Source organism: Clinocottus analis, unplaced genomic scaffold (assembly GCF_023055335.1).
Source record: "Clinocottus analis isolate CAN_PGR_092001 unplaced genomic scaffold, fCliAna1.0.p SCAF_17, whole genome shotgun sequence".
NCBI lineage: Eukaryota > Metazoa > Chordata > Actinopteri > Perciformes > Cottidae > Clinocottus > Clinocottus analis.
In genome coordinates this window covers 4459846-4482589 of record NW_027175898.1, presented here as the reverse complement: position 1 = coordinate 4482589, position 22744 = coordinate 4459846, and the positions used below count along the sequence as shown (strand labels likewise).

At 46.6% G+C, this 22744-nt stretch overlaps 1 protein-coding gene across 2 annotated transcripts in view; it reads left to right on the top strand.

Annotated features, from left to right (window-relative positions):
• prkd3 (protein kinase D3) overlaps positions 1-22744 on the top strand; it is a 34247-nt gene that overhangs the window by 547 nt on the left and 10956 nt on the right. For both annotated transcript variants that reach the window (XM_068580917.1, XM_068580916.1), the window contains exons 2-7: positions 417-1051; positions 16586-16724; positions 20693-20824; positions 21328-21485; positions 22345-22537; positions 22627-22704. In XM_068580917.1, coding sequence (XP_068437018.1) covers positions 803-1051; positions 16586-16724; positions 20693-20824; positions 21328-21485; positions 22345-22537; positions 22627-22704 — 949 coding nt within the window. In that variant the 5' untranslated portion in view covers positions 417-802. The remainder of the gene's footprint in view (positions 1-416; positions 1052-16585; positions 16725-20692; positions 20825-21327; positions 21486-22344; positions 22538-22626; positions 22705-22744) is intronic.

Sequence of the window (22744 nt, the reverse complement as noted above, 5' to 3'; positions counted from 1 at the left end):
CAACAGCGTGATGCGTTGAAGTACATGAAGGCAGCATAAGCCCAGCAAGCACTTTAAACCAAAACAGTGCAGGGCGACAGCAACACAGCACAAGCACCGCAAATATTGATGAAGATGTTTGAATCTTCATCTTTTTTTTATAGAAAGAAAAATGACAAACCTGGCTAACTCTGCGAGTTAAATGAAAAGGCAGATTAATTCATCTGCAGAGTGTTCACAAAGGGAATAAAAGTATCTGCTTCATTCATACAGCCGCAACACAGCAGCACGAGAGCTTGCAATGTGTTCAGTCCTGCTGGTTTTCAGATAGGTGAATACCTTTTTTTCATCATAAAAATAGCGCTGTGTGTGTTTCTCCCTTTGTGTGTGTGTGTGTGTGTGTGTGTGTGTGTGTGTGTGTGTGTGTGTGGTGACAGGCTTCCTGTGGTCAGAGTGGATTACTGACTTCAGTAAGGAGAAGGAGCGCCACTCCAGGATATGAAGCTCGCTGCAGTCCTCTTTCTGCAGAAGTCTGCGGATCGTTCACAGACTTTTTCCTCCATCACCTGCCCGTCTTGTGAATGAGTGCGCGCTCAGGCGGGCGGTCCCACTTAATTTATGAGAAACAATGTCACTTTGATAAAAAAAGAAAGAAAAAAACATCACACACACACACACACACACACGCACACAAAGTGCTGACTCACCACCACTGATGAGGACCAAAGACTCCCCTTATCAAGAGTCAGCTGTGTTTCTCCCTGTCAGCCCTCACTAAAACCTCCACCATTCAGCGCTCCACATTGCCGTTGGAAGAAACCCAATGTCTGCCTCCTCTCCCCCATCCTTACCTCGAGCCTTCCTCCACCCTTTCCATCCGCACCACCCGTCTGGGCAGCTCTACGCGCGGCTGTCCAACGGCGGTCACAGCGTCCCCAGCCCCACCAACTCTTTCCACGGGGTGTCCTTCCTGCTGCAGATTGGACTGACCAGAGAGACGGTGAACCTGGAGGCCAGTGACCTGTCGCTGTCCGCTGTCAAGGACCTGGTGTGCTCCATAGTGGACCAGAAGGTGAGCCTCCCACTCAAACGCCCTTTCACGCGACTGACACTGTGTTGTTGTTTCTTTACAGTTAGAAAGGGCGTCTCTCATCAAACAGCTTTTCTCTAATGTCGTCCGAAGTGGAATCATTTCCACACAGACACGCGAACCGACTGCAATTAGCTTGTTTTCAAACTCGAGGAGGAATACCGAAGGCACCAACGTGATGCCCCGACATGTGTTTCGCCATCCTCTGCCATATTCATCTGTTTAGGCTTTGTTTTTCAAAGCGGACATCTGGGCCTCGTGCCCCGAAATGAGTCAAACACCGCAGAAGCGTGCACACCACAGCTCCGATGGCTCCTCCAGTTGCAGGACACAGCGTAGTAGCGCCAGTCATTTACATTGTGGTTTCACTTTACCGGACTTACATGGTGACAGACACGCACAAACACACACATACACGCACACACACACACATGTATACAGAATGGCCCTGTGGTTTTGCTGTGCCTGTGCGATGTTTTCCATGACAGTGGTAATGTGCTGCGATGACACCGGAGTGTAGCCTCGGCATTGAAAGCAAGCACAGGCTTCATCGTTTGACATCTCATGTGTGGTTGTGTGAGAATGTCCAGAGCGTTCAATCAACAGCGCCGGCTTTAATCCTGATGTTCTTTTGCACTTCAAATGATCAGGGTTCGTGTCTGCCTCTATACCGTGCAAACTAAGGCTGAGGGTGCAGCCTTTTCATTTTTGCAATTTGAAGTGGCCGGATATAATATGCTTTGGAAAGCTCCAACATCACAGATGTTGTGCCTTTTTTTTTTAATTATATGAAGTGTTTTTTTCTTACTACTAATACAAAGTGGAGGGTTGATGCGGCAAGGGGCACAATAAGTGTTGGAAATTAAAACTGAAAGTGGATAACTAAATAGACAGCCCTTCTAAACATATGTAGAGTAGGTGCTGGTGCTCTAAAGCGCTTACTCAGCCATTGTCTTCTTTGAACCCATGCATGTGTGCTCTGTGGTTGTGTGGGATTAATGGTGCGCAAAGCCTGTTGGAATAATGAAATGGCTCCTGTGTGCATCCACACGTTGCTGTTGTTCTAACCTCTCTTGTGTATAATGACGATTACTCCCTTTGTGTCGGTAATTACCATCGACTGAATAAAAAGAGGGTGATTAAGCAAAGCACTCTCATCAGCCACCGGGATCTGAACATTCAGGTCTCTCGGAGCTATATTTGAGATGTTGAAAATGGAAATGAAGGAGTAAAAACAATAATATTCATGAGGAACAGACTTGTGTTGAACAACAAGTGGAGGAGCTGTCTGTGTTGAGCCTGCTGTCCTTTTGGTTCCAAGTTGTCCAAGTTGACATTCCAGAGGAGCGCGGTAATGTTGTTGTTCTTTACGAGGTCGGCTGATTCTCACTAGCTAGTTATGAACCGTTCTGGTCGGCAGAGCAGAAAATCTCATCACTGCGCATATTTACATGGATCCTGTAACATATTGGCATAATTGCAGGAATCTGTAACGGGGAAAAGGTGGGAACCTCGATGCTTTGAAGCCAACCCGTAAAAGTAAGTCGGTGCAGTGCTACAGTCGTGAGTGGGTGCTGGTAATCTGCCAAGATGAGATCAGGATCACCGTTTGCCTCAGCGCAACTTTATCGCCGTGTCGCACTTCATATCACATGCATTCAGTTAGAGATGCCGCGCACTCCAACAAAAAAATGCCGGAAAAAAATCTAATTTGTAGCCAACGGTCATGGGGACTTTGGAAAGACAATATATGCAATTAGTATCTGGACATACTGTACATCATCTTCATGATTAGATACAGTGCATCATCCCCCCAGAACATATCCAGCGTGTTCATCCACATTGTTTCTATTAAACACTGCCAACATGCAGTGCACTTGCCTCAGCGATTTCATGAAATCGAGCCACATGGCTTTGATATCAATGGAAAATATGACTCTGGGCTTTCAGCACTCCTCAGTCCATCCCTGCCTCACTCCTTGCTCTAAAATATGCATGACAATGCTGAGCCTCCTTACAAAGGCTGCTCATCCTGGCCAACTTCTCCCAGCTGAGGATCTCTAAAGCTGCCATAGCCGGCTATAGTCAGCACAGGTGAGACGGGGGAAGAAAAAAAAGGCTTTTGACTTCATGCAATCATACCTTTGAGGGGATAGACTCTGGATGGAAGTGTATTTCCCTTTCCTCTGCCGTTTCCTGCACCGCGACCAGGCCTGCCTCGCAAAGTGACTCACCACTCAGCCATGCAACAAACACGCTTATCCATTCAGTGTGAGGTTTTCTGCTGTGTCAGCTGTTGTGAACCTTCATGGTGAGATTTCGTAAACCCTGATATTACCCATGTTGATATCTTGGTAGCCTTCAAGCTTGGGCTGAGCAATTTGTCCATCCTCCTGCTGATTATCTAGGTCTGGGTCACCGCGCCGGCAGGTGCAATAACAGCAACCCGGAGTGCATTCAAGCATGCTGGGATATGTAGTTCCTACACTGCGTCCTGTCTGGGCTATTTTATTTTATTTTTTTCCCCAAAGCGCAGCCAAACTACCGCAACGACCCCAACTGACCTTTTGGAGCAGTGAAGCTTCATTTGCAAGCAACACTCGGCTACACTTCCACTTACGTAGAAGTGGAGTCACATCGCGGTGACTTGTAAGGGTATACCGCCTTCGTCTCGTTACTAAGGCGGAAACTACTGCCATGCAATCGTGGTGTTATGCTACTCAAGAGTTTTCATCGGCATCAGTAAAGGAGAAAAACACAAGCGGCCGTTATGTTCTCAAAGCTTGTGACCATAGCTTAAGGACAGGAAGTTGAAGTGAGTGCTTTACTTTGTTGCACTGTTGCTGTTGTTAGCAAATGTCCACTGTTGTTTTTTTAATGTTCCTCTTCGGGGCCTGTTCCTTTACTGTCTTGCCACAAACTATAGGATCACACAGTCCTTCGGTGGATTGGACAGCAACATCAGGACATGAAATTACCTCAAGTCCAATGTTCAATGGGCCTTTGTATTACAGATGCCCGTTAACATGCAGAGAAATCACTTTGCAAAGCATAGATGCAAGCCCGTGTAATGGAGCAGATGCAGTTTAGATGCCGTTGACAGCTGTAAAATGTCCAGATATTTGCATTCGCTCTCTTTTACTGTAGATTATGTGTCATGGCTTTAAGGTTGACATTTCATATCTTTCCTGAACCCTTGAGTTTTGGAGCCGTCTCATTGTTTGACACGGAGCCATGCAGCCTGCTATAATGGCTGTGCATTGTATAGATTTCGTACGGCTCATGCCTCTTCCTGCTAAAGACTCAACCACATGACTTGGCCAGCGTCCACAGAGCAGAATTGCTTTCTTTCTGTTCTCTGTGCTGATCTGGAGTTGGTTTTGATAGTAGTGGTTTGGACCACATTCACCAACTTTTAGTGGTTAAGGTCAACCTAAGTCCGGGGCAACCTGATCTTGATTGGTTCGGTCTCAGTCTCTTAGGGCAGCTATTACTGCTCCCGCAATCTACTGAATGCTTTAAAATATGACTGTTCCAGTGTCACCACTTGGCACAGGGGTATCGACTTGAAGCCAGGCTCCTTAAAGACTGTGAGAAAGGATGAAGGGGGCCAGCCAGTGGGTGGCGGAGACCCTTCCAATCAGGTCTCCATCTAACCCTCCTTGGCGCATGAAAGGCCCCCAAGTGGCTGCACGCGACTTCAAGTCGGGACAGCCTCGTGTCACGGGCCGGGTCCCGACTCCTCTTTCTGGTTTTGGGGCTTGATGAATGGCGCGAGATAAACATCCATAGCCTCCACTTGTTGAGCGCTTCCTGTTTGGTGTCGCCCAAGTCCTCTCGTGCAGCCAGCAAGGGAGCAGTGGCGGGACAAAAGTTCATGACTCCCTGAGAATGACTCCCAGTTAGCCAGCTGGTCAGCCCGGACAGCCAGCCAGCTCCAGAACATTCCTCTTCACGGAGGCATTTTTGGAGGATGATGTGATGTTGCTTGGGATGGGTGGGATTAGACTGCTAGGAAACGGAAATATTTGAAGCTAAACACTTTTTTTGGTAATGCTGAACATCTGACAAATGTTGACGGATGCTGTAATGGCGATCGCAGAGTCAACAGTTTGGTTTTCAGTCGTTATGGGACTGCGCTGTCTTTAATATCCTACAAAGAAAATTCAGTTTTTAGTGGCGATTCTTTCTGGCAACTGTTGGCAGCAAAACGTGCTTGATATAACTTTAAAGTTTTGCTTGGCTTCAGTTAAATGCTTTTCTCGCTATCAAAGGGGATGATAAAGCAGAGCAGGATAAAGGAAATTTGAAGCACTTCTGGCACAGGTAATGGAAAAAGAACATTAAGCTCTCGCCTCAAATGTTACTTTTATGAATACTTTAATTTTAGCGTTTGTACTCAGGATGTTTCTGTATTTTCACTCCAGCTGTGAAAGGCAGCGGCCTCAGCCACAAGTCTCCCCCAGTGGTTTTGTGAGTGCTGTAACTCGCAGTCTCCAGTTGAGGGCTGTACAGCTGCCTCTGTAATTAGCGAGACAAAGGCCTGTTTGAGTCAGAAACGGGCGACTTTGGACAACATACAGTAAAATAGCAGAGTATGATGAAAACTAAAGGATTGTTTGGATTGGTCGAAACCAATGAGTAATATCTCTTGGATGATGCGAGGTAACACTTGGCAGAGAGAACTACATCGGCTCAACATTCCTTTTTCAAGATTGATTAGATGGAGTTGCAACAGTGGAGAAGGCTGTTTTTGGGGGTTTGGCTTTCGTGATGCTGTTCTGCCTTTAGGTGCTGTTACGCAAAGGTTATTTCGTGCAAATGTGATAAGAAGATTTCGCTTTGGTAATCTTTAGTAGCTTTTGCCAATCTGAGCGTCAGGATATAGAAGTAGTATTTGACTGTAATCTCACCACCTTTGTGTGGTGTTGAGGTTTGTCGTAAAGAGAGACCCGACCTGGGAAACTGGATCTATAGAAAGGAGCCAGAAAAGACAAAAAAAACAATCATAAGGAGACGAAAATGAGAAGCAAAAAAAAAAAGCAAGAAAGGGTGCAGATGGAAAATGGAGACTGCAGTTCACATTGACCAAAACTAACTGAAACACACGGGAAATAAATCACCACCATCTCTCTCTCCCTCGCTCTCTCTCTCCCTCCCTCCCGCCCTCTCTCCCTCCCATCGACAGTGTAAGTCCACATCTGCATGTTCCTATGGAACTGGCAGCCATATTTTACCCCTGAGGACGTCCCAACAGCACAGTGCTTTATGTGTGATATACATGAGGCCAGACGTTTCCTGGAAAGCACATTCAGCTCCTTCTCAAGAAAAAAGAAGTCACATTTGAGTAAAAAAAAAAAGTACTCTTGGTTATGGCTTCAGCCTTTTTCCAAATTAGATGTTTTTTAAGCATTCACTTTTAAGTCCAACTTTAAACCATATAGTTGACTAAATTGATATCACAATTGGGATTGCTGGAAAAAAAAAAACAACCTTACATGTACAACTCAAAGGCGTACTTGCACAAGGAATCTATCAATTTGCCCAGTCTTGGAGTAATTTGTGGAAAGGGGAGAGAGAGAGAGAGAAGAAAAAGGGAGGAAAAAATATCTCTGAAGTTAAGTGAGCTAAGTAATTTCTACCATCTGTAGTGCACATTTCTACCGCCTTGCTCTCCTCTAAATGTAAAGCGGCAAAGCAGAGCACAGGGCACGGCCACAAGGGTTGGTTGGAGAGACTGACAGTGGAGACGAGGGGTCCTCTCCAGGGACAGGGGGACATCCCTGTTGGCAGGCCTTGCATTGGGTGTGTGTGTGTGTGTGTGTGTGTGGGGGGGGGGGGGTGTCCTGCCGTTCAGTCGGTGCCAGAACCATAAGTAGAAGGCCGCTTCTGCCACCGAGCGTGGCTTTGCTTTGGATTTTCTGCTCATAGCCCTTCACAATACTCGACTTATGCCAGTGGCGTGGGGGGTGGGGGAGGGTGTGTGTGTGTGTGTGTGTGGGGGGGGATAATCTTGCATCACTCCAATCTCCGTTAGTGCGGGCTGAATGGGCTTGGATTGCGATTACGTTGAAGTGGTAGGCAACGGTGATGTTGAACTGTTTAATACGCAGGAATCCCAGTGACTTTGTCCTTGGGAAGCCAACCACGTGTGGTGATTTAGGAACACTTCCTGAGAGACTCCACCAGTTTCCATTCATAAATTTGCAACCGAAGCACAGAACAGTTCACTGGAAGAGGATATGTCACTTCCCTTATTAATTTACTCATTAACGGGTCGAGTTTTTCCTCTCCTTCGACTCTTTAGTTCCTCCTTCGCTGCACTCGCTGACAACCTCAGCACACTTAGAGGACTTCAACCGTGACAAATGCAGAAGAGGAGGGGCCGATCGACATGCACACATGCCCCGTAAAAGACATGAAACAATGGCCTATTTGACCTGGTTAATCGCGAATGTCCCTTTTCTGGACTGTAGAGCATCTCTAAAGGCTCGCTAACAAACACATGTCACAATCATCATCTTAGCAGATGTGTTAACATGCCAAACATAATTCCAGCATCCTGCAATTAAGACCACATGGTGGCTGTTGTAGTTACACAGTCATATCAGCGAGGCTTTATTGATCCCTGCAGTCGGGGCAGTTTGCAGAATGTCTTATTCTGTGTTGCTTTCTCAGCACTGTTTGCCTTTCCTGTCTTTCAGCGCAGAGAACGATCTGTCAAACTGATAAGAAGGTGGCCGGGAAAGTGCAATTACACGCTGATACAAGAAGAATACTGCATGAAACCTCCTGCGCTATGTATTGAAAAGGGCTGAAGAAATGCCCTGGTGAAAAGCACCAACCACAGGCCAGGAGGGAAGAGAAGTAGCTGTATTACAATTCTACTTTTATTTAACTGGCTTGTTTGAGCGTTTTACAACTCAATGGAAATTCGGCCACTCAGCACGACTTCTTTTGTCACCGCGTCTCTTTCTCCCGCCGCACTCGCCGTTGGGTTGGTTCCCCTCAGAGCCGCTCCCTGTTTCCATATTCTCTCTGCCCCTGCTCTCCAAAGCTGCTGTGGTCGGCCGAGCGGCACAGCCTGTTCTGCCTGCGTTCAAATGGCTTTTCTCGACGCCGCACATGCACATTATTCTCGTCCGCGTGTTTCAAAAATTGCAGAAGAAGGTGACCGCCTGAGTGTTGGAACTTGCTTTTGTTTCTTTTTAAGAGTAGTTCTTTTGTTTAACTGTATTTTTGTGAAACTGCTCATTCAAGAAAAACAAAGTAGGTCCTCATTATCACTCAAAAAGAAAGAGAAAACCTCAAGCAGCTACTGGTGCCCGCCCACTTTCTGCATAGCCAAAACCCGCTGCAATTATTAATGTTTCTGTTGAGCTGGAGCAGCATGTTCCTGCATCCTGCTATTAGCGCTCACCTCATGACCTCCTGCTCTGCCAGAACAAGAGAAAGTGCAGTCGCCATCAATCTCCCCGTAAATTCCCCCCGAGTTCACCTGTTTATTTGCCCTGCGTGGAGGTGAATCTGGCGGCTGTTCCCGGCCAGAGAGGGGGAGATGAAGTGTGCACTGCAGTGTATCGGGGCGGCGGAGGCGCTGGCGGAGGACCGCAGCGGGGCCATAACTCATCAGCAGCGTGCGGGGGCCTGGCCAAGCATGTCTTAGATCACACTGCTCTCTTCCTGAGAGGCCTTAGATCCCGTGACTCAGCCTTCCTCTTCTCTGCTTGGCCTCTGGACAACGTTAATGCATGCAATACTCATGCACGCACACGCATGTGCACGCGAGCAAACACCCACGCGAGTGAAGTCATCGAAGGGTTTCTGTCATGCATGCTCTCTACAGGGGCCAGCAACCAAACACTGACCTCATCGCCATTATCTCCCCAACACCTCAGCGCTTTTATACTTCAGGCCAAAAGGCCACAGAAGAGTTTTCTTTCTCCGGATTCCGATAACCGAAAGCCGGGTGAAAAAGTTGCGGGGTTTTCTTTGGAGGGCAACGCTTTGTAAAACCAGGAAGAGGTGAGGGCTGGCTAGCATCAGCCACTGTGGCTGATGTAAATTGGGTATGCCATATAGCTCTGTTAGCGTCTCCTGATGATTGAGAGAGGTCTAGGATAACAGGTGTAGAGTCTCCAACTACGATGCGGTGAGGACAAGGCGCTGGACCTAAACTCAGCGGTTAGGAGTTGTGATTCCACATCGTCTGCGCTAGAAGCGGAGACACACACACATGCTCTCTCATGGGCTGCCATCACACACACATGCAGCTCTGAGCTTACGGTAAGAAGGAAACCAGCAGTGAGTTAATTGCACATGAACACTTGGACAGTGTTCAAGTTTCGGCGTTTCCTTTTTCTTACTAGTCAGCTATGCTTCAGTCAGGCGGCAGTGTTCACACGTCTCTCAAACAGGCGGGAGAAAGACAAGGGGTGAGGAGTGGTGCGGTCGCAGCTGATTGATGCTGGAGACTTTCACCTCGTGCGGCGGTGCGATGCACATTGAAATTGACTGGAGCGCCAGATGTATTTCAAGCGAAGCTCCGTTCTACGCTCGGCTGAAGATTTGAGAAGCATCGGATGTCATTTTGTTGTTTTGAAGACCATACCGCCGCGTTCCACGGTGACACAGCCTCACACAGTAAAAAAAAAACAACAACAAAAAACAAATGATGAATGAGCCGTGAGCCATGCTCTGCCACATGGAAGGAAACAAGAAGGCAGCATGTGAGGAAGTCACAGCTTTTTCTTGCCTCTCTGCCACCGAACGAGTTTCCCTTCCGTGGCACGTGGCTGCTGCAGTTGGTTACACTTAGCGGAGCCTTCCTCTCGCGGTGGAAAAGACTTGACTTCAGGAGGAGCACGTGTGATGCATGTGTGTGTATTGCATGGACAGGGATGGGATGAGTTTGCTTGATCCTGAAAGTGTACAGTGAAGCTTGAATATGAACCATATGACTCGGTGAAGCCCCCCCCCCCCCCTGCTCTTTCTGCCTCCAGCTGTAGTGTGTTTTTTTGATGGCTTTTGCCAGCACACGATGGAGCAAATCGTTTAATGTAATGTACCATTGAAAAGAAGCATGCGTTCCCTCCAGAGAAGGGAAGCACATTATATGCAGATGCTTGACTTGTCAGTGGATCCACAGTGTATTGTAACACCCTACTGGCTGATAATCAGAAAAAAAAGTATGCTAACAGCCACTATATAGCACATACCAGCTTGGCTAGCTAATGAAGCTAACAGCTAACGTTAACGGAGGTCGGATTAAGATGCATAACGATGTGTTCAAGCTCAAGCCAGTAGAAAACAGTGTTAGGTGAAAGGTAAGCTGTAATGTTGTCATGATGTTTACCTTTTCTTTTACTCTCTAATAGCTCTTAGCAGCTTATAACTTACAAGTATTAATATTGTATTTCCTAATTGTGTGTTTTATGGAAATAACCATCATTGATGCCAAAAACAAAGTTTAAAAGATAACGTTTCGAATTTGTTACTTAAATATTTTTCTACGGGATGGTGGCAAATGTATCTGTCAATATGGTTTACAATTTACAATTGGCGTCAAAAAAGCATGATCGGGTCAAGTCAATGGCCAACGTAGTGGTGAATATTGATAAGCAACTACAAGTTGCAGTGCATGAACGGCAAAGGATTTCTGAGGTAATTTAGAAAGAGTTTCTCCTTTACAAAGAACATACCAAATGTAAAATGTCCCTCTCTGTTAGAACCAAAACATAAAACATAGTCACAACACAGCATTAACCAAATGTAAGGAGTCCTCTCGCATGTTTGTGTAATTCAGACAAAGTCATGTTGTGCTTCAGATGTGTACGTGACGCTTTAATTATCTGATTAGCGATCATTTTCCATCTCTAAAGTTCACGACAGGTTAAGTAGCAATGTGCTAGCTTGTTGATGTGTTTGTGCTCTTATGGTTAAAGAACTTCAACACACTCTGACTTTCTGCTCGCCGCTGGTTCACTTCTTGAGGTTGGGAACATTCCCGTCCCTCCACAGTAAAACAAGTGAAGACAGCTGCACCACCAAAGTAAATTATTTAGAAATCATACAACCAAATTATAAGGAAACTGGAGGACAAAAAACACTTGATGTTGAACAAGACAGTGGAAAAGCGGCGTGTTTCCAGTGTGTTTTGATGCCTCATTCCATGGGACAAATGAATTATGTTTATGCCCACTTCTAGTGTATAACTCGTTGCGCATGTGTTTCTCGTACAATGCTGGAAAACTTTTGCTGGGCATCACATTAATAATACGTATTGAAAACAAATACAATTCCACTGTTGACTTTAATAAATTAACACCGTTTTCCACACCGTGTTTGATGTGACTTGAACAAAGTAATTACACAGTTTTCCCCCCACGGCTCGCGCAAGCGCATAATTGGATTTTCCACTGCCTTCGTTTGACGACTTCTTGAAGAATATATCTCTCTGTTGTGGTCGTTAACGTGCACCTCAAAGTCAAACGACTGTTTCCCCATCGTTTTTGGCACAGAGAAGTGTTTTCCTCTTTGTGACACCCTCTCTGTAGTTCAGTGGAACCTCTGGTTTCATGACTTGCTGTGGAGCTCATCAAGGCGAGCTCCGAGTTACTTACCAAGTTCCAATGTTTAAGTGATTTGAGCCAGCTTCTCCTGTTAATGTTCTTCGGCAGTCTCTTCAAACAGAAACAAATAAAAATCAATATCTTGTGGCTTCTGGTGGAGGGTTTCTGGGGCCGTGTGATCTGTGCGGTGGAACTATTGGATTGCAGATATCGTTCAATGGACTTATTTATCTGCTGAGAAAACAAGCACCTTGTGACAATTTTTATCTCGCCACCTCAAGCTAAATGAACAACGACCTCGGACCTCCTGACTCGGGCTGAGTTTCACAGAACATCAGTACCTTGGTGAAGATCTTAAGGATCTGTCTTCAGCAGGGAGGTTAGCCAGCTCATGTTACAGTGCTGTTGCTTATCCATAATACAGTAAAAACGTGGTCATTCACTTCTGCACATCCCCACCTGAGCTGACCAGCCTTCAGCCAGGAGCAGCCGAGTGAGAGACTTGCTCATTCATCTTCAACACGGTTCCCCCCAGCTCCAATTGGCAACAGGACGAAAACATGTCGAACATTTTTCCGTCTGCTTTAGCATTTATTTATTTTTTTACCTTTTTTATTTCTCCACGTGCACTGTCCCATTAAAATGCCAAAACAATAGGTCAATGCAAAAAAGAAAAAAGCACGCTTCGATGATTTTCTGGAGAAAGTCTGTAAATTGTGGAAGGTTAGAAGTCCTGGGCCGCCATTTAAATGCAACCTTTGGTTAGTTTTCGGGGATGAATTGCTATGTATAATGACAGCTTACTGTCTTTGTGCTCGTTTCTTCACTGATATTTGTGCTTGAGTTTCTCTTTTCCACTCATATACATCAGGGTCCGGCTGTTACAGATTAGATACTTACAATACAGAGTTTAAATGAAGAATTGCAGAGGCCAGCATGTCAAGATTACCCCTCCACCGCCCCAAAAAAGAAACATCATGCAAACAGTATGATGGGAGATATCACATGACCATCATGCAGAATTACAAATCTGGCATCTTCAAATGCATGCACTTAGAAGAGTGTTTGTGAAGAGGCCCATTGTTGGAGGTCTAAAACACTGTTAGTGTGCGTTGAGCTTAGACTTTGAGAGGGAACAAAAGCTGCATTTTTGAAATGTGTGAGTGTGGAGATGACTCATCATTTGAACCACGCATAGACAATAAGCAACTGCTGCATGTGATCTTCTGTGATGATAAGCTATAAAGTAATCTATTTGAGGTTTATGAAACTGCGTAACATTTAGAGACCAGAGGATGCAAAGGTTAATCAAGAAAAAAAACGTAGCTACAGCTACAGTAGTGTGCACATGATCACATTTCTCAAAGTACAGTGTACAGTATGTGCATGCAGACGGATCTGGAGCAGGACGCTTCACTGTAACTGTCCTCCACATCTGTCTGGCCCGCTGCCAGACTAATAAAGGTGCGAGGCAGCCGGAGGTCAAGCTGCATACTTTTCCTCGCTGCAATCACATGGCCATCTGTCAGAGCCCGAGCGCCGCTCTCAGCGCTGCTTCCCGTTTACCACCCACCTCAGCCACACATCACCCTGCACAGAGACACGAGCATCTGACCGCATTAATCACGCCAGCACTATTGTAATATCGACAAAAGACTTTTTATTATCCCCCCGGACCGAGTGCCTGCCTTCACACTTCGTTGTGTCATTTTACTGCGATAGCCGCGACGTTCAGCAGAACGTTGCACATGGATGAGTTATGATTTATGAGGCGTTTCCCTAATTTACCATTTTGCAACTGTTTGTACCATATAGCTGCATCAATATCCCTCGAGGCCAAATGGTTATTCAAACCAGACCACTTCTTGATGGCTGTCTTGAGGTAATTTGTTTTCGGCTCCCAATCCAATAGGAGCATATTTCCCCCCCACCCCTCCCTCTCTCTTCATCTCCCTTCTTCCCTCTCTCCTGCCTCTCACTCTCGTTCCCTATAACAGGATTTAACATATCAATGGCGGATTAGTTCGTTTAACAAAAGCTTACTACTGCAAAGCCCCTTTCCACTCGTCTTTCCAGCCTGACTTGTGGACCTCACACACAGCTCCTCCGCTCCGGGGCCTTTGGTGAGCGTGTGTGGTCGCGGCTGCTCCGCTGAATGGATCCACGTTTGAAGATGACAAAGGACATGCTCGGTCACTAGGGGCGCCGCAGATGTGTGCGGTAGCATGTGCGGGTGATGATGTGTGAGGATGCATATGTGTACAGGAGCATGGTTCTGGTTTTGCGTTGGTGCCTGCTGGGAGCTGCTCTGGCGCCCACAAGTTAGCCATCAATTATCGCTCTATCTGTACCATCTGAACAACATACGGTTCAAATGTGTCCTCAACCTGCCGCTCTATTGTTCTTGTACCTCTCCGGCTTCCTCTTGCTTTAATGGGGCACGGAAAAAAGTAGTGTCCTCTGCCCCAGCAGCAGTTATACAAGCTAGCCTGCAGATGCTCCGGCGCTGGAATGGGACCCGTTCTGTTCAGTGGAAAGTGTTGCATGGAGGGTGCCAAGAGGAGGTGACTCCAGCTGGCTAGATTTGGGCATCGACCCATGTGCGTGCGGGTTCGAGTGGAGGAAAAACCCCTCCGTGACTCTGCAGCCGGCTCAGGAAGGATGCCCCCACTGCCTGCGTGGTGTCGGTTTGAGCCACGTAGCATTAATCACCGCGGAGGGTGACAGGGTTTAGGATGTCGGTATGTCGGGTTGGAAACGTTCCCTTGTGAAGGCACGTGCCTTGTGTTACCATCGGAGCCGAGCAAAAACTTTCTCCTGTTTGTGTTTGCGATAGTTGTGATGCAGAGAGAGTCGTCGCCACACAGGGATCGCTTGGTTGTAGACTCCGATGCAACACATAGAAGGATGAGAGCGTCTCTTCCCGGTGAATTGTTGTCACAAAATATCCTCATTTGGCAAAAACACATGAAGACTCAAGCACACCACAGGCCCACAGTGTTTGCGGAGGCTTACTTCTAGTCTGCGCCACAGAATCATCAACCCATCAGTGCCATGGTGGCGAGGTGTCTGTGAGTGTATGTCAGAATGTTATGAGTCTATTTCCAAAAAGGCCTCCAATCTTTTTGAACCCGCTACCTTTTTTTGCGGTTCATAATGTGACTTTGGTTGTGAGTTGTCTACCTCCCATTGGAGATGAGTTGCATGAATATGAAATCTGGAACGCTCAACAGCAGAGTATCTTTCCACAAATAATTCCCTGGTTTCTGGCTGATTGGCCCAATGTGCCTTACATCAGCATCATGAGCAGTGCATGATATGTACACTGAGGGGATATTGCTGCTTTTGGCTACATGCTCTGTATTCCAAGAGTGAACCTATAGACAGTTCATGAATGATATTCCAAGCAGGGCCTTTCATGGGAAAACCCATTGCTGTACAAGAAGCAGTGTTATTATATGTACTTTATTGATCCCTGAAGGGACCGTGTCCGCCTCCACCGGGAGATCAGTGTGTAGGTTTGGGGGCGGGGGGACAAGGTCTTTTGTCAGAGAGTCTCTGTCCAACCACCGGCTTGCTGCCTGAAAGACCGCAGCAGGCCTCAGTAGTCATCAGTTTCTGTGCAGAATTCCATTTTTGTGCCGTCTGACGGTTCATTCCTCTGGCGTTGTTGACACGAGTCATCCGATACACCCGTGTTTTCCTGAGCCATCAATCTGTCTTGCTGTCTCTGTATCTGTGTTTCTTGGCAGTTGAATGGCTCCAGGTGTCTTGTGCGTCCCGTGCCCAGACGCTTTGCCAACCCCCGGTGCCGCGGGGCCACAGTGGTATTGTTCTACGTGGCCCATTGTGCGTGACCCTGGTTCAGGGGGAAACAGCTGGTGGATCCTCCAGCACCAGCCTGTTTGGCACTGTGACTAGGCCCCAGCCATGGTGTGAAATAACTGTGCCCCCCCTGCCCCCCATTCCCACTTTAATACAAATCATCCATCCACTGCTGATTGGCTTCTTCCGGTTGGCAAAGTGACGTTAGGATGAGCAGGTTAGGAGAGCTCGGTCTCCTTCTGGCAATACTACGTATGCATCTACCTGTTGTGTCTGTGTTCATATCGTTTGGTTGTAGTCCTTTCCTTGTGTCAAGAACGTCGCTCTCTAAGAGGCTGAGGGCTTGCCTCGGTACAGGAAGTGACTCAGCCAGTATTGACTGCCGCTGCACTTCCTGTTAGCTGATTCTCCTCTCAGGATGTTTACCTCCTCCTCGTCCTTCCCCGCCTCCTTGCGCGGTCACGTGACTTCACATCGGTGCGCTAAGCTCCAGGTCCCGGCTCGCCTCGGTTTAGTTTAGTCAGACATGTTCAGTGACAGTGAGGCGGGGGTCTTGGCCAATGGTGTAAACCACATGATTCCTCATTGTGGACATCGATGTAAGAATAAAACTGATACATCGCGTACATTACTTCCGTCTTCTTTGCTGAAGTGTCCTTTTAGTGGTATTTCCTCCTGCTGTTATCCCTCTGAAGGGAGGAAAGGAGGTGTCAGCAGGAGCTCTCTTCCCGAGCCACTGTTGGTGATGATGTAAGCCACTGGATATGACGTAATGCGAGTGTGTGTGTGTGTTTGTATGTGAGAGAGAGAGAGAGAGAGAGAGTATGTGTGTGTGTGTGTGTGTGTGTGTGTGTGTGTGTGTGTGTGTGTGTGTGTGTGTGTGTGTGTGTGTGTGTGTGATTGTGAGTATTTAAAGGAGGTTTACTACAGAAAATATTAGCAATACAAGTCGGAGTAACAGGGTTAATCAGTATAACTTTCTCATTCTTTGTCTCTTCGTTGCCGGATCAGATGTGGACCCTCCACAATGCATTCACTCTGCTTACACGTCACATCTGCCATTATTTATCAGGCTCACAGCTTCACTTACATCTTCACTTGCATCTCCACCTCTCTCCAGTTCCCAGAGTGCGGCTTCTTTGGCATGTACGACAAGATCCTGCTGTTCCGCCACGACCTAAACGACGAGAACATCCTGCAGAGGCTGACCTCGGCGGAGGACATCCACGAAGGAGACCTCATCGAGGTGGTGCTCTCTGGTATGTAGGCTGCAGTGCAACTGTGAATGGATGCTCAGTGTCCGTCTTCGTGAATGTGTTGAATGGATTTTGCACGCTGTTTCTCTCCAGCTTCTCAGATTAGTTTTGACATGTGAAGTCGTGGTACGATTCATTGTTACTTGGCGTTTTTGGTGAGGACAAAAATAACCCGACCTTTAGGAGCTATTGCTCCTGGCAAATTCAAGTACAGACTGAACAAGAGATTTATTCATTCAGTCGTTTGAATTGATGTTTTTATGTTCAAATAATGAGACATAAAAATGACTAATTGTCACTAAACATGGAAGCTTGGGTCATTAGGGAATAGTGGGACATATTTATTTCATTTTATGAAATGAAAGTAGCTCCCAGCATTAAATGTCGTCATCAACTATTGGACTGAAACACAGCAGAATGCTTTCAACATATCTGGCTTCTGTATTTAGAAAAGTGGAACTGGTATCTAAAATACATTTTTGTTAAAGAAACTGGTTAATTTTACGTTCAGGTCAGTTGAAATATTAGCAAAGAAATTGACTCAATAGCTTGCTTTAGTTGTCCAAAAAATTGACATGAAAGTCAACCAATCTGTAAAATCCATGTCAACTGTGCTCTAAAACTAATTTGGGCTGCAACTAATGAATATTTCCACAGTCAATTAATCTTTTGATCATTTTCTTGGTTAACTGATGAGCGGTTCATTCTACAAAATGTCAGAAAATAGTGAATCAGTGTTGCCCAAAGCCCAACATGGGGTCCTCAAATGTCTCGTTTCTCCACGACTCCAATTGATTCAGTTCCCTCTCACAGAGGAGTAAAGAAAACAGAAAATATAATCCGATTATCCAAGTAGTTAATAAGTAATTGATTAGTCGGTGCAGCTCTAAAACTCATAAACTGGAGTAAAGCTTCATGTGTTCTGTTTTTGATGCCTCGTCATGGTCGACAAACCTTCCAGTGAACGGCCTGCAGTGTCTCGTTCAAAGCCACTCCAGCGGATCAGATTACTCTGTTCTCACCGAGACTGTCAAAATGAAATATTGCTCTTGTTCAATTTGATATTGTCAGTTGAAACGCTGCCAGTGAATCAGCCGACGCTCCAAACACTCGCCTGCTTTTTTAATCGTGTGATAGAGTTCTTCCTTCCTCATCAAAGTTTCCATCAGATTGTCCACTTTTCGAGCAGGCGGTTACGCAGGTGTTTGATTTTTCTCTGTCATTTCCTGCGATGAATGAATCGGCTTCCTGTGCAGCGCTGAGACCAACAAGCGGCTCAGAGTATCTGTTCTGCTCTAATCCGTTCTCCTGCTCCATCTGTCTCCACTGGGAAGCACCTGACACCACCTGTGCTGAATATCTCCCCCTCTCTCCTGGGCTGAGAGTATTGTTTGCAGGGATTTAGGCAGGGGATGATTGTATAGGTTCAGGATCTGAGGATACTGCAGGCATCAGGGCTGAGGAATGTAGACTAAAGACTGGAGAACTTCCTTCTTTTTTTGTTTCTGTCTGTGTTTGTCTTGTGCTCTCTTTTGTATCAGCCTCTGTTGCTCTCTTTCCCTCCTCGCTTTCTCTCCTTCTAATCCCTCCTCCCTCAACAAATCCATCTGCAGGTGTGTAAGCCTCGGCAGTGGAGCGTGACAGTTTATAGCCTGAGATATACCTGATGAAAACCGTCTCAAACGAGTCGGATCCCAGATTTGCTACACGTGCAGCACCAGCAGTTTAAAAAAAAAAAAAATGTAATTTAACACTCAAATAAACTGGGCCTCTTTCACAAGAGGGGCTTTGCGTGTCAGACATCTTTGTTAGAGAAGCACAAGGTGGGAGATCCACGTTCCCAAGCCCCTCATTCGGTTCAGAAAACAATATGAGCTTATTTTTTGGCCCCGCAATTTGTCTCCTGTCATCTTCAGTTCAGTTTCCCTGAACCAACCTGTTGTCGGACTCTGCGGCCGTGGGAGAGAGAGAGAGAAAGAGAGATGGTCTGAATATCTCTCGCTGCGAGAGGGAGGCTGAAGTGGCTTTTTCTTGGCTGTGGGCTCAAAGCAGAGCGTTTGTTTTTTCCTGCAGTAAGTGATTGTAGTAGACACACGGACTGTAAACACGCTCTGATGTGCGGGGCGGCCCTGGACACAGCGGACACCGCTCGGGCCATCGCGGCCCATGAGGTTTGAGGCTTGGCCCTGACCGATTGTCCCTTTGTTCTGTTTTCCCCTGCCTTAAACTCTCACCCACACAAGCTCCTTCTTCACCGCGGCTGGCAGTGGGAAACTTATACTTTACAATACCTTCTGTTTGTCATAAATACGGCAAACTTGTTTTTGTCGCATGGAAACTTGTGGCCTCCGAACGAACACTGCGTGCCTCAAAGCAAACAGATAGTGCATTCATGTGAGCCTCTCCGTTTCGTGAGAAGCGCCGCGAAAAACAACGTGTCGAGTTTATGTTTGGTGTTGCTTGATGCTAATTAGCATGACGAGCATTACATAAGGCTGCGACTGCTAAGAAGCGGACAGTTGTTTTGCAGACGTGTGTAAAAAAGCTCATGAATGCCGCCTTTCATCTGTCTCTGCCAGAGCGCTGTGTTCAATGACATGTGACCTGCCGGAGCTCTTTCTTCTCTCTCAAATCAAACCCAAACTGCAAAAAAATCCCCCCCAGCCATTATGTTTCTCTGAAATGGATGCTTGTGTTGATGGTGTGCATAAATATGAATATCTGGGATGATTTATTAGCAGCTGTGCCAGGAAGTGGCTTAAACATTAAGATAAGGTTTGTTATTTGGGTTGACCCTCGAGTTGACCTTTGACCTGTCCTGCCTTTGGAAATGTTGCTTTGTCAAGCTAACGGATCCTGTTTTTTTTTTTTTTTTGCATTGCCAGTGAGGATGTCTATGACATCTAAAGTTCTTTGAATTGATTTCTTTCTTCGAGGATGTTTTCGTCTTTCTTTTATGTGGAGCAGAAAGAAAGTGTCTTTTACAGGCCACATGTCATATTTGATGTTCAAGTCTGCATCTCATTACAGTTACAACAGCTGAGAATGTCCTCAGTTGTCCACAAGCAAATGTGTTTAGTTGACTCACCTCAAAGGAAATTAACACACACACACACACACACACACACACACACGCACACGCACACACACTGTGACGTCACCACAGCATTGGCATTTCTGTCTGACCCGAGCATAAAGATTAACCGTTCCCTCTTTGGTCACTGGGGACGCATTACTGATTGCACAGGAACATCGAGGCGCACGTTGCTAAGCTCTGTAGCTTCAGTTGCACGCGCAGGTTTGGACGGCAGTCTCCCGCATATCTTACGCATCCTCACATCTTTGATGATTCACAGTCATGACTAACCAACGCTTGCTTCCAACAATGAGTTCAGTGTGTGTGTGTGTGTGTGTGTGTGTGTGTGTGTGTGTGTGTGTTTGACACAAAACAGTGCAGACGTGAAGGAAAAATAAGGGAGAGACAGGCAATGGTTCGCGTTCCCAGCGCTGTTGGTTTTGATATTGTGCTCTCGATAACAAAGACGGACTGATTATAACAGGATCATTCTGCATTTTCCAACTTCCACTTTCCTTCCATGAAGTTATGACATTGAGATAGTGGGTTTGCAGATGTGGCGCCCTCTGTTGCAGCAGTGTAGACATAGCACTTGTATTTGTTTGTGTTGGAGTGCTTGCGGAGAGAATCTCAGTTCTATTAGATTACTTTCCTCATTCATACACACACATGAAGTGAGACGGAGTATTCTCCTGGATATTGGTTTTGTATTAAAAACCGTGTGAAATACATTCGATAAATGGCTGCTCTCTCCTTGTCCTTTTGATTTGTTTGTCATCTTTTGTCAAAATGTTTTTTTTCTTTTCTCTTCCTCTGTCCTTTTTTTGTGATGACAAACAGTTTTCCAGATTTGTTTTGCTTTTCGTTAACTTCATGACTTGTGTATTGTTTCTAGCTCAAGCCACAGTTGAAGACTTCCAGATACGACCCCATGCCCTTTACGTCCACTCCTACAAGGCCCCCACCTTCTGCGATTACTGCGGGGAGATGCTATGGGGTCTCGTCCGGCAGGGGCTTAAATGTGAAGGTTCGACGCAAACACACAAACACACCTTGTCGAATTCTCAGGACCCCGCTGTGTCTTTGTCAGCCTTCCGCCGTCGGCAGCGAACGCATCCTCTTTCCTACTGTATCCACACACACAAACACAACACATCTCTGACCTCAACAATGCTTCAGGGAGATATACAAGCAAACAAGAAATATTTGGCAGTGCAGCCAGTGAAATGCTTTCACATCCCAGTGGAAGTATGCAAGTCCCTGCGGGCTCGGATGTGACTGATAATTTCCACATGATCAGGCGGCCTTTGAAGTCCCCACTGACTGCCAGTTAAAACAGAAAATGAAGAGGTTGATTTATTTACCAGCGACACTCCTGTGATTCTCCTTTCGAGTCGCCGTGTGGCCGATTCGCAGAAGGAAAATACGCTCACCGCCTTTTCCCCTTCGCAGGTCGATGTGCTGTAATCTGCAGCGTCTGCGCGACCTGAGTGTGTGTGACTGATGTCATTTGTGTGTTCACGTCCTCAGGATGTGGGCTAAACTACCACAAGCGCTGCGCCTTTAAGATCCCAAATAACTGTACTGGCGTGAGGAAGAGGCGACTGTCCAATGTGTCGCTGCCCGGCCCCTGCCTCTCCGTCCCCCGACCGCCACCCGCCGAGAATGCCGCGGTGGTCCCGGACGAGGTGAGTTCTGATTGGCGGCTCTCATGAATGCATGTGCTCGGACAGGAGTGAATAGAAAGAGAGCATTGTGGAAAGTTGGAAAGACACCGGTATCCGCTTGTTCTCTGAATGAAGCGGGGACAGTAGGGAAGGATTTGTATCATCCCGGAGTTTCGACATCATCCCAAGTCAGAAGGCGGAGCCAGGTGAGCTGGCCAAGAATGTGAGGCAGTCAGACTCAGTCCGCACGGCGCTCAAAAGCTTTGTCTCCACTGTTAAACGTGTCGACGCTTATCAAATTTGGCTCTCTTCCACGGGTGACTCTCCTGGGCCCCGCTGTAGAATACCACTGATGCAGAAAATTGAATTGAGCTCAGTGGAGGGATGCTTCTTATGAAACAGTCTTTGCTGTCGCCCGCACTGGAATATTCCCCTCTTATCTGCGTCCCCACGCAAAAGATCATCAGGGAATGTAATTATGCTGATGACATTCAAAGTCAATGTTTACGTATCGACTCATTTATGAAAATGGAGAAAGCTTCCTTCCCATTTCTGTCGGGATCTTCCCGCTTGATCCATTCCTATAAAACCTGAACGAAACATGTGGTGAAAAAGGTTTTTTTGACCACTGGAGTTGTGTTAACTCTGCAAAGTCATGCTAGCTCAGTAGGACAGATCTCTTTCTCTCTTTTCCACTGATTTCTTTCTCTTCTTCTGCTGCCATGCCATTATTCACTCTGTCTTTCCCCATCACTCAAATACTCCCGTTGAGGCTGTTGTTCCTTTATTTTCCCTTCACTTCCTTGCTGCATATGTTTTTTTAATCCTTCTAACGTCCCTCCGTCTTCTCTTTCCTTTCCGTCCTTCCAAACCCCCGCAGCAGAGGTCCCATCAGGAGGCAGGGAAGAGGATCCTGTCCTGGAGCGGCAGGCCTATCTGGATGGAGAAGATGGTGCTGGGACGGGTCAAGGTGCCGCACACCTTCGCCATCCACACCTACACTCGCCCCACTATCTGCCAGTACTGCAAGCGTCTGCTCAAGGGTCTCTTTCGCCAGGGCATGCAGTGTAAAGGTAGGACTTTTTACGAGCGGTTTTCATTCATAAAAAGTGTCGGCGATGCTTTGCCACACTTACCTGTTTTTTCTTAATCCATCTGACAGATTGCAGATTCAACTGCCATAAGCGATGTGCTTCAAAGGTACCACGGGACTGTTTGGGGGAGGTGGACTTCAATGGAGGTAAGTTCGACATCCAAGTTCGCGGCCACAGTGCTACGTC